This window comes from Chelonoidis abingdonii, chromosome 4 (genome assembly GCF_003597395.2).
Source record: "Chelonoidis abingdonii isolate Lonesome George chromosome 4, CheloAbing_2.0, whole genome shotgun sequence".
NCBI lineage: Eukaryota > Metazoa > Chordata > Testudines > Testudinidae > Chelonoidis > Chelonoidis abingdonii.
In genome coordinates, this window is record NC_133772.1 from 79,322,972 (window position 1) to 79,337,002 (window position 14,031).

At 42.3% G+C, this 14,031-nt stretch overlaps 1 protein-coding gene across 4 annotated transcripts in view; it reads right to left on the reverse strand.

The window, feature by feature from the left end:
- Positions 1-14,031, reverse strand: part of CKAP5 (cytoskeleton associated protein 5) — a 124,409-nt gene that overhangs the window by 103,410 nt on the left and 6,968 nt on the right. For all 4 annotated transcript variants that reach the window (XM_075065292.1, XM_075065294.1, XM_075065295.1 and 1 more), the window contains exons 2-3: positions 6,242-6,333; positions 2,894-3,087 (exon numbers count right to left, since the gene is read on the reverse strand). In XM_075065292.1, coding sequence (XP_074921393.1) covers positions 2,894-3,087; positions 6,242-6,298 — 251 coding nt within the window. In that variant the 5' untranslated portion in view covers positions 6,299-6,333. The remainder of the gene's footprint in view (positions 1-2,893; positions 3,088-6,241; positions 6,334-14,031) is intronic.

Sequence of the window (14,031 nt, forward strand, 5' to 3'; positions counted from 1 at the left end):
AGTCCCCTCATACGTTTCATATATCCCCTCTCATTAGGTCTACTGTTGTAGTAGCATTCCATCAATTCCAGGTTCTCTTGTCTCGTCCATGAATGGTTTGTTCCAGTAGCCTACATATCGTCAGATTGTCCTGGTTCCTCAACATCTGGTGCGAACCTTGTTAATCCGGGCGACGTCCGAGCCGGCATGACTCTCCTAGTTCGTGTCACTCTCATATTTTGAGGTAGGCAGGTGACGTGTTAGGGGGTCTTTATACATATATATATACACACACACACACCTTTCAATACATGCAGAACAACATGACGCCCGAGAAGACAAGAGTTCCAAGGGACTAACCAAAAGTTGTGCGTGAGAGAAATATTATGGACAGACAGACACGCTGATCCCTCATAGGTATACAGTGCTTCATACAGAAAATAAAGATGCAAATCCATGCTCAAGAAACTCGCAATCTAAGTACAGTACAAAAAGATACCAGGAAAAGAAGGAGGTTCATATACAGCAGTTATGGAATGACATGTTCTGTCCTTTAGCTTCTTTTTAAAATCTTTAGATAACATAGAAGGTTGGCACAGAAGAGTGGGTTTGAGGGATGAGGAAGAAAAGATTAATTGAAGGAGGGATTTGGAAGAGAATAAGGGAAAGTATGCTGGTATGCACCATCAGGATGGATATTCCAAGTGCTGGAATTTAGCAGTTAATTATAGCATGCACTATAGTTTTGAAACTATTGACAGGACTTTTTATATAACTCCCATCTGAGGTACTAATATTTTGCATCTTCTATTTTGTCATTTGAAATATAGAGTAAAAATTTCCAACACAGATGCTCTCTTCGTTGAGCTGACTGTAAAGTGGACAACACTAAGTCTGTACTCAGGGTACATCTACATAGCCAAGAAAAACCTGCAACTGGTCCATGCCAGCCGACTCAGGCTTGCAGGACTCAGGCTGCGGTTCTGTTTCATTGCTGTGAATGACTTCCAGGCGTGGACTAGAGCCTGGGCTCTACGACCCTGCAGGGTGGGACAGTCCTAGAGCCCGTGCTCCAGTCCAAGCCTGGAAGTCTTCACACAGTGAAATAGCCCCACAGCCAAAGCCCCATGAGCCCGAGTTGGCTGGCCTTGGCCAGCCTAGGGTTTCTCTTTGCTATGTAGATATACCCTGGGCTATGGAAGCAGAGAAAGGTATAATAAAATCTAGGATACCACTGTGGCTGGCAATACTGCACTTTGGTTGGGAAAGAGAGTCTATTCTAAAGACTTCTGTTCTTAAATTAAAAAAAAAAAGCGATATTAGAACATCACTGTTCACTATACAAGCAGTTCTGGCTGCCTCTAGCCTGATGGAGCAATTCCCAAAAACATGACAATTTTAACTTCTCCACTATACAAGAGAAGACCACCTACAATTGCTTGGTGTGCTGTGTTTTCTCAATGTCCCAAGTTAAGGTTACCCGATTTCTAATGCTACATCCAATGAACATGGTGAAGTGGGTTACTAGTTTTGAACTAGAGATAAACAAAGTCCATTGGTTTGATTTCTACACATTTCTAGAGCATATAGAATTTTCCAGTTAAATTCTGAAAAGTTGATGCATTTAATTGTAAGACTTCCCCCTCCCCATTTTACTTTTTCTGCAACATGGCAATAGAAGTGATTAGACTGCCAATAAAATTCACTACATATTAAAAAACTAAAAAGTATGTCCCACACTATTATTTCCTTTAAGTTCCTTATGACAAGGAGAGAAATACACAAGTTTCAAAAAGTTCAATGAACAGAAAATTGTTGGGGGCAGAATAGATCTGGACAAGGAGAAGTAGTCTTGAGATAAATGTGAGAAGGGAGAGAAAACCAGTAGAAACAAAAGTGAAACTGTTTGAGCAGAATATTCCAGGAGTCTTGAGGTCTGAGTGTAGCCTTCATTGATTTGAGATCTATCATACCAGAAGAGAAAACCTATAATGGCAGTGGGCTGTAAAAGAGACCCAGTTTGGGTCTCATCCATCTCAGAGTTGTAAGAATATGTATTAAGGTTATAACGAACAACATTAATGCACTTTTATGTAGAAATCCATGATTAAATCTAGTCTTCCTGACTAGTGATTTAAATCAAATCTACCTTGAGTCAGGAGGAAGAAAGTTAACCCAGATGGCTCTTTTCTAAAGATCAGCAGGTCTGAAGAAACAGCTACCATGCAAACAGCAGCTCCTGATTTCTTGTAACCTTGCACTGTACACTATATTGGATGATAGACCAGATCACTCAATACATTTGAATGAGTTTTCATTTATATGGTTTGACAATCACAACGATTCACAAACTGTTAGTTGGCTGGGATTTTGTACATTAAAACTAAAAATTACATAGTATTTTTACCATACATAATCCAGGCACTCTCATCTAAGCCTTGACTCCAAAGCTAATTATCTGTTCTACTCACTCCACATAGGTCTACTGAGGAGGAGTTCAGTTTCATTTGAAGGATTTAACTTTGAACTTTTTATTCCACTTCTATCCTTCTCAAGTTATAAGACTGCTTAATGCATTATGGTCAAGTGAGAAAAGGAATCCCAGTTTATGGCATCCATTCCTTCAACTCATCATTGCATTTTACTTGTCTTTCCTGTTTCAGAAATTTTTTGTTTTAGGATTTAGAATACTAAACACACTGTTTTGTCACAGAGCTTATGAATACAAAAAGTTACAGTCAGAGCACAGGAGAGCCATTAGCAACTGGCCATCCAATAAACAGTTTCTTCCTATCAGGCAGCAAATTGGCAACATAGCAGAAACACTAAAAGTGGCAGCTGCACAGGGCAAATTAGCTCTTCCTAGAAAGGTCATGTTAACTATCACAAACATTCGGAAGGAGAAAGGACTTACCTTCCTGCTACATAAGCATTTTCAGCATAGGCAAGTGCCGCTTCTAATCCTTTCAACTGAGCCACCGCATTGGAGTCTGTCACAAATTTCTTTATTAGTCCCAGATACTTGGACCATTCAGGGCTTTTCTCATCTTCTATTTTCTGAAAAAGCTTCAGAGCTTCTTCATAGCCATTCATTCTGGCTTTCCACAACTAGGAAAAGAAGTCATGAGTTAGGCACTGCATTTAGTTAAATAGCCTGCTGTTCAACTTTCATTATAATTTGTGTAGATTTGTCCTTTTCAGTACATAGCTTGAACTGTTGTCTCTGATCAAAGGAAGCACAGGCTAAAAATAGCAAGCACACAGAAGATCAGTTGTGAATGAAATTTGTGTAGATACACCAGTTGCAGCTAGTCTGCCTATTCTCCATTGAAGAAACATCAGGTTTATGTAAGAATTAGTTTTACCCACACTGGTATTATTGCCTGTTAGTCCACTGAAGATTTGAGGGGCGGGGGGGAAGTGTTTAATCCTGCAAGCCGTCTACTTGCAGAATTCTTACCTTCCTCAATAGGAATTCTGTACCACTTCAGGTCCCAAGTGTATGTACTAACTTTGTATAATTAGTTTAATTTTGATCATGGCAAGAGTTATGATTAACACATTTATTCAGTTACAGACACTGTTTATTCTGCCCTAGCCTGTATGTCCGGAAGAGTACATTTTAGGTCACATTTAACTTCAAAAACAAACACACACACAAAAACCATCACTGCTACCATAAATGAATACAGCCAAGATTACTTAGAATATGCAAGCTAAACAAGAACATTTTAGAACAGTATTTAAAACGTCTCCATTTTAATCCCAAAGCACTCTTTCCAAGGATGATGAACATAAAATGCATGCAACTTGATGACACAAGTCAAGGCAGAATGTCTGAGATGCAGTCTGAAACTTCCCAGTGAGGGAGGGGGGCGGGGAACAGGATAATATTTTTTGGTTGAGTATAAATCAGAGGATACAACATCTAAAGCAGTATCTCTCAAACTGGGGTCCACTGAGGGTATCTCCGCGGGTCCAAGGAGCCTGTTGATTAGCTCCTCCTCAACTCCCTTGCGCTAAAAAAGTCTGTCAGCACATGGGGCTAAGATGTTGGGGCGGGGGAAGAGGAGAGAATGTCCCTCCATGCACTGCCCCCGCCGGAAGCTCCAAGGCCGCAGCTCCCAATGGCTGGGAACTGCAGTCAATGGGAGCAGTGCTTGCGGGCAAGGGCAGTGCACAGAGATCCCCCGGCCCCCACACCAAGGAGCTGCTGCCAAAGAGATGTGCCGGTTGCTTTCAGGAGCCACCAGAGGTAAGCGCCACCCAGCAGGAGCCTGCACTCCTACCCCTTACTCCAGCCCAGGGCCTGCACCCAAACTCCCTCTCATACCCAGAGCCCACACCCCCTCCCACACCAAAACTCCCTTCCAAAACCTGCACCCCAACCACCTGCCCCAGCCTGTGAAAGTGAGTGAGGATGGGGGAAAGAGTGCCACAGAGGGAGGGGCAAGGGGGCAGGGCAAGAGCTGAGCAGGGGAGGCTTGGGGGTCCCTAAAATTTTTTAAATAAAAATGGAAGACCTAGAGCTGCTAAACTTTGAGAACTCTAATCTATAGATCAGCATAAGTCTTGTGACTGTGGGAATCTCCAAGATTCTTATACTGATATATGTCAGGCTAAGCATAGATGCCTCCCACTTTAATTCTTGAGAAACCAACTTCTAAAGTGTACTACATAAAAAGAAAGTTATATCTGCAGGGACCAATCCTGAATTAAAGATGAGGTGATTCTAATAGTTCCCCCCCCCCCAACTTCAATTTGTGATTCTATGCCCATTTTAGCTGGAGTGAGAGTTTGGAAAGTATTTTATATTCCAATGCAGCTTTTCTTGAAGATAGGAAAGGTTTTCACAGTTAAGAAAGCATGGAAGACCCATCTTAAGGAAATTCTTAATTTTTATTTAAAAATAGTTGATCACCCTTAGTATTTGCTCATAAGTGTTCAGTTACCTTTCTTCCAGTTTGTTCAGTAAGATGGAGTGCAAGGATGTATAAGCTCCTTAAATTCACAGGTTGAGTACAATTCACTTTGTCCTTAAGGACCTCCCAGCTCAGTTATACTTGCCAGTCAACTGGACCAGATTCAATTCCTCCACATAAGACTTGTCAGGAGATTGAAGTGGGAATAAAATCCACAGAATGTACATATACATGAAGTTACATGCATACCTAATCTCAAACTCCTAGTACATACTGAATACACTGCTACCTTGATATAAACACCACCCCAGTGCTCCGGGGGGGGGGGGGGGGGGGGGGGGGGGGGGGGAGAGAGAAGAGGAGGAGGAGGAGGAAGAGAAGAGATGGGGCTGCACAATCCAGTGGATCAAAGCAAGTTCAATATAACACGATTTCACCTATAACGCAGTAAGATATTTTGGCTCCCAAGGACAGTGTTATATCGAGGTAGAGGTGTACTTAGTTTACCAAATACATTAGCCTAACTGAATTTAAATTCTGAAAGTTTTATTTTTCCTGTGTATCAAGACATCCTCGCTGTGTTGGCAACCTCAAGGTTTCTCTTCAGTCACTACAGTATAACCTCAGAGTTACAAACACCTCAGGAATGGAGGTTGTTCATAACTGACCAAAATATTATGGTTGTTCTTTCAAAAGTTTACAACTGAACATTGACTTAATACAGTTTTGAAAATTTCCTATGTAAAGAAACAAACATACTGCTTTCCCTTTTTTTTAGTAGTTTACGTTTAACATAGTACTGTACTGTATTTGCGCCCCCCAATCTCTGCTGCTCCCTGATTGTGTACTTCCAGTTCCAGATGAGGTGTATGGTTGACTGGTCAATTACTAAAGCTGGTGTTCATAACTCTGAGGTTCTACTGTACTTGAAGGTGGACATGAAAAATGGATATATTATCTCCTTAGTAAAGATTCATTACCACAGGTTGATATCAATTCTTCCCATCACTCCTCAGGGGTCCTGGCAGCAGTTCAACTGCAGAGGAGCTGACATGGACATCCATCTCACATGTGTGGAACATTAACATGTTGGACACTACACTTCGATTGATCTATTAAGAGGAGGCTATCAACTAAATTCTGCTCTAGAAATCCTACTCAGCTTTCAGTTCCCTCTTTTGTTAATAGAACTAAGGCAGTTTCAAATAAGGTTGCATGCTTTAACATGGGATTGTCCAGACTCTACCCACTTTGGAGTAATTAGTATGTACAGCAGCCACACTGAACGACCCACACCAAGTACATGCAGCAAGCCAGCTCCCACGGACAAGTTCTCCTACCTTGTGTTCACATTTCTGGTCAATGGACAGTTTAATCCACTCACTATCGTCTCCCATTGTGCCTCAGGTTCGCTCTATAGTTACAGTAATTCCTGGGGAGAGAAAAATGTAGTTAACTCCAACAAGCCAGGTAGTTTCAGAAGGTGCCACATCTAGTTTACTATTCCAACAGAAATAAAAATGAAAATCCAATATTCCATAAAAACATTCTAATCCTTGTAGCTGAGGTTGGGCGGGAATTAAGTTAGCCATTACATTCAGGTACTCACCACTAAGCCCATGGTATTCTTCTAGCCTTAGAAGAAAGGCAACTAAACAATTACAGGTTAAAGAACATTGATGCTGTAATCTGTTATATTCCAGGGGACTGAAGCCTTGGTCTGGGAAAGTTTCAAACAGGAAATAAGACACGCAGAAGTCAGACTAAGTATAGCGAGTTCAAGGAAGTTTTTAAAAGAGCCAAAAAGGACTAGGTGCCTATCTACACTAGAAAGCTGACTCATTTCTGACAAGAACTGTCAGCAACAGGTACCCTGAAAATAGTTAACTTGTTAGTATAAGGACAGCCATTTCTAGGACCTTGACAAAAAAACATGATTGATTTGAACAGTGCTGGAGGGACAGACCCATTTATGTTAGCAGTCAAATTAGTTTTATCACTTGTTCAGAGGGACACAGAGCTAACAGTTGTCAGCAGCAGGTCAATTTTTTACAAATTCACATCCATTTAAATATTTCTAGAAGTTTCTTAAATCTAATAGGAATGGGTCACAGATAATCGAGACCCAATCCCCATCTTGGATGTATTATGTGACTAGTATGACTGCTCAGCAAATAAACCAAGAATACTGCTACAAGGGAGAAGAAATTAGTAGAAAAAAAATTCAGCAGCAGGAAGGGAAGAGTTCCCAGGGCTCTGAATACAAACAGATGAAGTGAATCTGGAAAAGGGTCAACTTGAAGCGGTTGCAAAGAATCCAGAATAGCAACTAGGATGTGCAGAACAGGAAGAAGAGTAATAGATAATACTAGGTGGGCCATCTTCTAGAGTTACTTGATAAACTCAGGTACTTTTTTTTAATTAAATCAGGAAGATCTACTCAAATACTCTCAGCCTCCAGGGATATTGCTCAAGATTGTTCTCACCATGGATGCATAAACCAGCTAATTTGCACAGAGTTCTCCATTAGGCTTATGTGCAGAAAGTACAATCAAAAGTAGCAAACCTACTCTAAAGCGTAACTATGTAATTTGTCTTTCCTCGTTTGCAAACACTGATGTGATTGTTTTCTTCCTTTTCAGCAACAGCAGAGTTACTTAAATGGTATTGAAAATAGGACAAGTTTGGTTTTGCAGAAGCAAAGACAGAAATCAAACTTAAGGGGCCAACAAAAATGGGGACTTGTCCTATTTAGTTAAAACGACAACAACATTAGAGTAATAATAAAGAGGCCATCCCCAGATCACTCTAAGATTCTATGCATAGGAGGGTGGGAAGGCCAACAATGGCTGGGTTTACTATTCCTGTTTGCCAATTTAATTTAGATTATGGACCAAATTTAGCCCTCTGTAAGTGGATACAACTCTCATCAATTTAAATGGGCATTTCACCCATTTGTACCAGAGCTTAATTTCAGCCTACTGACCAAATTCTTCTCTTGGTACATAAGGTAGGACAAGCTATTAACTTCATCACAAAAAGGTACTCTGTATCTAGGGCAGAATTCAATCCTTGAAGTTTGTGTTAAAGGAGGTACCATTTAAAAACAAAACAAAAACAAAAAACCACTACACACTCCACAGGAGAAGCACCATTAAGAAACCCCACACGTCCACACTCCACAGAGGTACAGTAACTTCCCACTTAAAAGTTGTCCTGGTTAAGTTGTTTTGTTGTTACATTGATCATCAATTAGGGAATACACTTGTTTAAAGTTATGCAATGCTCCCTTCTAACCACTGCTTGCAGGAAAAGCAACTCATTGCAGCTAGCTGGTGGGGGCTTGTAACCAGGGTGGACTGGCAGCCCCCCTATCAGCTCCCCACTCCCCTAAGTTCCCTGTGCCACAGCCACTCAGCAGGCTATCAATTGCCAACAGTTCAGCTGTCCCTCCCCACAATGTCATGTACTACTCCCGTCCTCTGCTTTGGAGCTGCTCCCAGAGACTCCTGCTTGCTGTGCAGGGGAGAGGAAAGGAGCTGCTAATGTCAGGGTGTCCCGCTCTCCCCTGCTCCTGCACTCCGCTTACCCCTTCCCCATATAGAGCAGGGAGAGGACAGAGGGAGAGAGACAGAGCTTGGGGCAGCAGCCACGGTCTCAACTTCCTGATCCACTTAAAAAGACAATACACTTAAGAGTGGGTCAGCATACTTGAAGGGGCAGTGTGCATCTCTCTCTCCCTGACACACAAGAGTGTGTGTCTGCCTCTGTCTGCTATGCTCTCTTCCCTCCCTCATGTTTGTGCTGCCTTGTGTGAGAGGCTACATTAACAACAGCTTAACCCTTGAGGGCTCAGCCAAGTGCTAGTTCATGATTTAGCAGCAAGGCATTCTCTGGGAAATCTCCCTACCTCTTCCACCCTCTAACTTCACCCTCTCAACCAAGCTTCACAATCATCATAGCTGTGAACAGTATTAAATTGTTTAAAACATATACTGTGTGTATATCCATACAATATATAGTTGGGTGACAAAAGTTTCCCTGGAACCTAACCTCCCTTATTTACATTAACTCTTATGGGGAAATTGGATTCACCTAACATTGTTTTGCTTAAAGTCGCATTTTTCAGGAACATAACTACAACTTTAAGTGAGGAGTTACTGTAGTACAATAAAGTCAGTTTCACTAATCCACCTTATGGTGTCAAAGCCCCTCTGTTTCAAGCCAGATCACCGGTATTCTGTAACTGAATTTGCATCTACATATCTGACCTCTTCTCTTCCTACATCTTATACTGATTCCCCCCTTCCACCAAAATCTCTCTGAACTACCTGTTATCTTTCACCTAGTCCTACAAGCAGATTAAAGATAACACTGTGCCCGAGACTGCCAGCCTGCTGGCTCCCTCTGCCCTCCTCCCCCCAATCACTTGCTCCTCTCAGCCCCCTGGCAAGACCCCAGTGCACCTCCAGCTCCAGGCAGTCTCTGCTTCCCACCACCTGTGGGGCCCCACCTGTCTCCCCAGAGCTAAGCCACTTGGGACTGGTGCAGAAGCCTGGCCAGTCTCAGCAGTTGGGCAGGGGGGAAAAACAGTGTGGGGGGCTTGGCTGGGCCCCTCCAGGCAAGTGGTGCCAAGCCCACAAACGATTAATGCGGCCCTGCCAAGGGCCCACCTTTCCCACAATGCTTGTGTGCACTAAAGTAAGGGTTTGAAAAATACATTTACTAGTAACAAGTGGGAAGCTTCCCAAGTGTGTGAGGGATTGTTTCTAGCCCTTATAATTGTGACGGTAACCATCCAGAAAGGAACCAAATGTAAACAGATGTAGTGTTGTCTTCCCCAATCTGCAGACAGCTCCAGTGTCTGCTACTCAGCTTTGCCAAGCAGCAGAAGTGTGAAGTTAGGACATTGGATAGATTTATGGCTCCTACTCAGAATACTGGGAGCATCAATGAAACCGTCACTTGTTTATTTCATGTTCCTGAGGAAGTCTACAAGGAGCAGCAGACACAAGGTCTCAAGTTATTCACAAGAAGAAAGCCTAGAAGAGACAGGGACAGATATTAAAATGAAAGTACCAGAAAGCACTGTCCAAAAAGCATTGCAACAAAAAAAAGTTGAACACTTGCCTTGTTCAAGGCAAACCCTCAGCTGTGTCCAAGAAGAGAGATCAGCAACATGAACTCTCTACTCCATGAATAAAAGGAAGTGTTTTGCTTCTCTCCAAAGTCTTCCAGTGTTAAGCACTAAGTAAAGGTTTGGTATAGGACAGTAGCGACCACACTAGCCCCACCAGAGTTGCATCTAATATTATGATCAACACAGCAACAGTAAAAGTTAAGTAGCTTTCTAGCGAAGTGTTAATGTAACACTAAGCAAAGTGGACCTCTCTCTTTACCCAGCTATTTTATCTTTGAGCCTGCTAATTCAGTGCTGAAGTTTCTGAAGTTTAACTCCATGGCTTTTTGTATTTTAGGGATCATCTCATGACCAAAAGTAAGGCCAGCCCTAAAATAGGGGTCCTCAAGCTTTTTCACAATGTGGCAGAAAGTCAGTCCCCTAGAAACCTTCCTACCCATTCTTCAACATCTTCCCTCCCACTCACAATCACATAACATCTATGACAACTAAAGTAATAGGAAAGTAGTACATTTTACCCTGCCTTCCAGATGCCAAATCACATATAGAAGTAACGAAAACCAACCAGCATCCTATAAGCAACCAGCTGAGAATCAGAAAAAAAAAAAAAAAACGCAATTGTCCACAGCTGGAGAATTGCAGTCTTAAAGATCACTTCTCTTTAGGCTTAATTATTGCCCCACATATTCCTTATTCTTAACATCTTACATAGTTTGTATTTTTCCTCTGTCAAAATAGCTTAAAATGAAAGTGAAAAACCCTTGAGATACTTTAATGGGTTCTGCATGCCTCTCCAATTTTTCAAGTCTTGTATGATACTCCAAAGGCCTCATCTGCAACCAAGGTTCTGGTTTCATTATCTGAAGGTTTCTTATAGGAGGCATATGAATGCCAACGTGAATACTTTCTAACTTCTAAATAGCAATTAGCCTTCATAGATAACAATGCATGCTATACTAAGACTGCTTTATTACTAATAGACTTACAAGACTGAAGTGTTTTAGCTCTGGAACTTTTCCAACTAGTTCACTAGTAAATAAAATGAAAAGTTCAAATAAAGAACAGATTCTAGTTCTTTCAAAGTCAATTGTTACAATTCAGCACTATCCAAAAAATCAAAGCCTGCTAATCAACTGAAGAAAGTTTTGCAAGACTGCTTTGGTTTTGTCTTGATCAGTAAGACATTTATAACTGCAAATTCCCAGATTCATCTGCAGAGATGAAAGGCAAACCCTCCCAAGCAACTCTTGGCTGGACAAGCTCCTATAATACGGAGCAGCTGACGTATAAAGGATGCCAAGGAAAGGGGTATGTCTACAGACCCTATAGGTAGTTTATAGGCAAGAGAGGGGAGGAAAGATGCGACAAGGGGAATTTTCTGTAATATTTATGAATCCTATGTGTGCCTCAGTTTCCCTCTTCACTTCACGTTGTAAAAAAGTAAGTCTCCTGGTCAGACAGCATAGAAGGCATGAGGTAGGGTACCACCTGGTTGTCACAAACAGGGTCATAAAAACTGTCTGAAACTGACCTTGAATCAGAGCAACCAGCAAGACAAAGATGTCCAATGACTGAACAACAAACAGCAGAAAATCCTGGGGAGAAAGACAAGGGGGAGAGCGAGAGCAAGAGATGGAGTCTATCACAGCTTGGCTGGTTCATCATGGCACTGGTTTGACTTGGGTGGACTATGACTTAAATTCTTCCTCTCTGTGCTAAGCTAAGGACTTTCGGCCTGTGTATGCTCTAGGTGACTAATATATGTTACCTTGTTTTGAAAAGGCTGCCTGTTTCACTGTAAATACTCAATGAGTGTGTTGTGCCCTGAAGGGGTACAGTACAAGCCTAGCAGGACTGTGGCTTGGCTGGATTTACTGAAGAGAGCCACAGAGAGACAAGGATAGCTGTTGCCAAAGGCCTAGTCTCAGAGTCCTGGAGACCATGGGCCTGCCCTTGTGAAACTCCGTGGGTCCCTGGGGCACAGCACACTAAATGGGCCCCTCCCATGAGACTGGTTACAGGCTGGGGCATAGACTAGACCCTATGACTCTAACACAAGGCTAACACTTGGAGGATTCCAAGAGACATAAAGTGTTAAAGTGGGAAATGCTCAGAGAACATTATAAAACTGTGGACAAACTACCCAAGGTTTGTTGTGACATAATGAGGAAGAGGCTATCAAGTGAAAGTATTTAGTACTACTGAAGAGCAACAGTTGGCTACCAAATTTAACTAGAAATTTAGGCCATGTGTACAGTAGGAGTGACAGTGCATTATACTGCCAAAGTGCTCCTAGTGTGGATGCAACTATAATGGCAAAACTGCACTTTACTGGTTTGGCTGCATCTACACCAGGGACTTTTGCCAGTGCAGCTATGTTGGTCAGGGATTACAACCCTGAGCTACATAACTATGCTAGCAGAAGTCTGTAGTGTAGCCAAAGCCTTAGTTCTGTTACCTAAACCTGGCTCTTAAAATCTTGAGGATGCAATAGTGAAAACATTTGGTTTTGAGATGTTTAGAAACATAGAACATATTTAGCAAAAGTAATACTGTTTCATCTCGCAAATGACTGGTCCATGACAAGTGCAAACACCAACAAGACTAGTTTGTCCTAAGCCAGAACGGACACATTACTAGAACAGACGTCTGCTCCTGCTATCGCAGTATTTATGACTCCTCACCATTTCAGTATCAAAACATTACTTTTCCAGAAGAATAGATACCTACTGTTTCAATGCTGTTGTACTCTTACAAGTAAAACAAAAAACTTTTCTAGAAGATTGTTTAAAAACATTAAAATCTGAGAAATTGGTTAGATCAAGTCAATTTCCAAGGAGGCTCTCTTCGAAGTATTAAAAAAAATTAAGCCACTCAAGTTTCTCCTGCAGTGGAGGCACTGTTTTGCCCACTATAAAGAAAGCTACAATATTAGTTGAATGAACCAGCAGAGATTAGACCTGCCAATTCAGGTTGTTCCCTTTTTCCTGAAGGGATGACTACACACTGCATTGACAGGACAGGATTATCTGTCCACATGTACTTGTTTTACAGCAGTTTCAAGTCATGCTTAATTTCTAGCTCTGAAAGTGCCAAGTTTTACTTGAACTAGATTAAAGTTTTAATCACATTTACAATATTTATGCGTTTCATCACCTTGGCATCTGAGCCTTAAGTTTCACCTAAGCTAAAATCTGAACATACTAAAATAGCCCGATAGAAAAGTTCTTCAGAAAACCCAAGAGACTAGAGGAGCAGACAACCAGCTTTTACTTTACAACTCTCAACGGTGCAACAGAAAAATTGAGTGTGTAAAATGTTCCTAATCCAAGAACTATAGTCTGTTCAATCAGATCAGAGTAATAACTAATACCTAGTTAGAACTCTTTGGGTTTGTGTAGCAGGTTCTACTCTATTACTGAGAAACTCGAGTCCTATTACCAGTCCTGACTTCTTGACGTCTTCAAGAGGAGCAATGAGAAATCAGGGGAACTTTAACCATGTCACTCAGTAAAAATTTCTCAAGATGATTAAAAGAGAAACACTGGTAGGCTTTAAGTCAGAAGTGGGCAAACTATGGCCCACGGGACCATCCTGCCTGGCTCCCAAACTCCTGGCCCTGGAGGCTAGCCTCCGGCCCCGCCCCTCCTGTCCCCCCTCTCCTGCAGCCTCAGCTAGCTTGCTCTGCCACCAGCACAATGCTCTGGGCAGAACTGTGAGCTCCTGGGGCAGCGCCCTGTTGACCACCAGTGCTCTAGGCAGAGTGGTAAGGGGGCAGGGAACAGGGGGGTTGGCTAGCAAGCAGGGGAGTTTGGGGTTGTGATCAGAGGTGTGGACAGGGTTCGGAGAGAACAGGGGGTTGAATGGGGGCAGTCAGGAACGAGAAGGAGTTGGATGGGGCGGCAGGGGTCCAGGAGCCATCAGGGTACATGGAGGGGGGGGTGGATGGGGCAGGGGTCCCAGAGGGGCCATCAAGGAACAGAGGGGGTT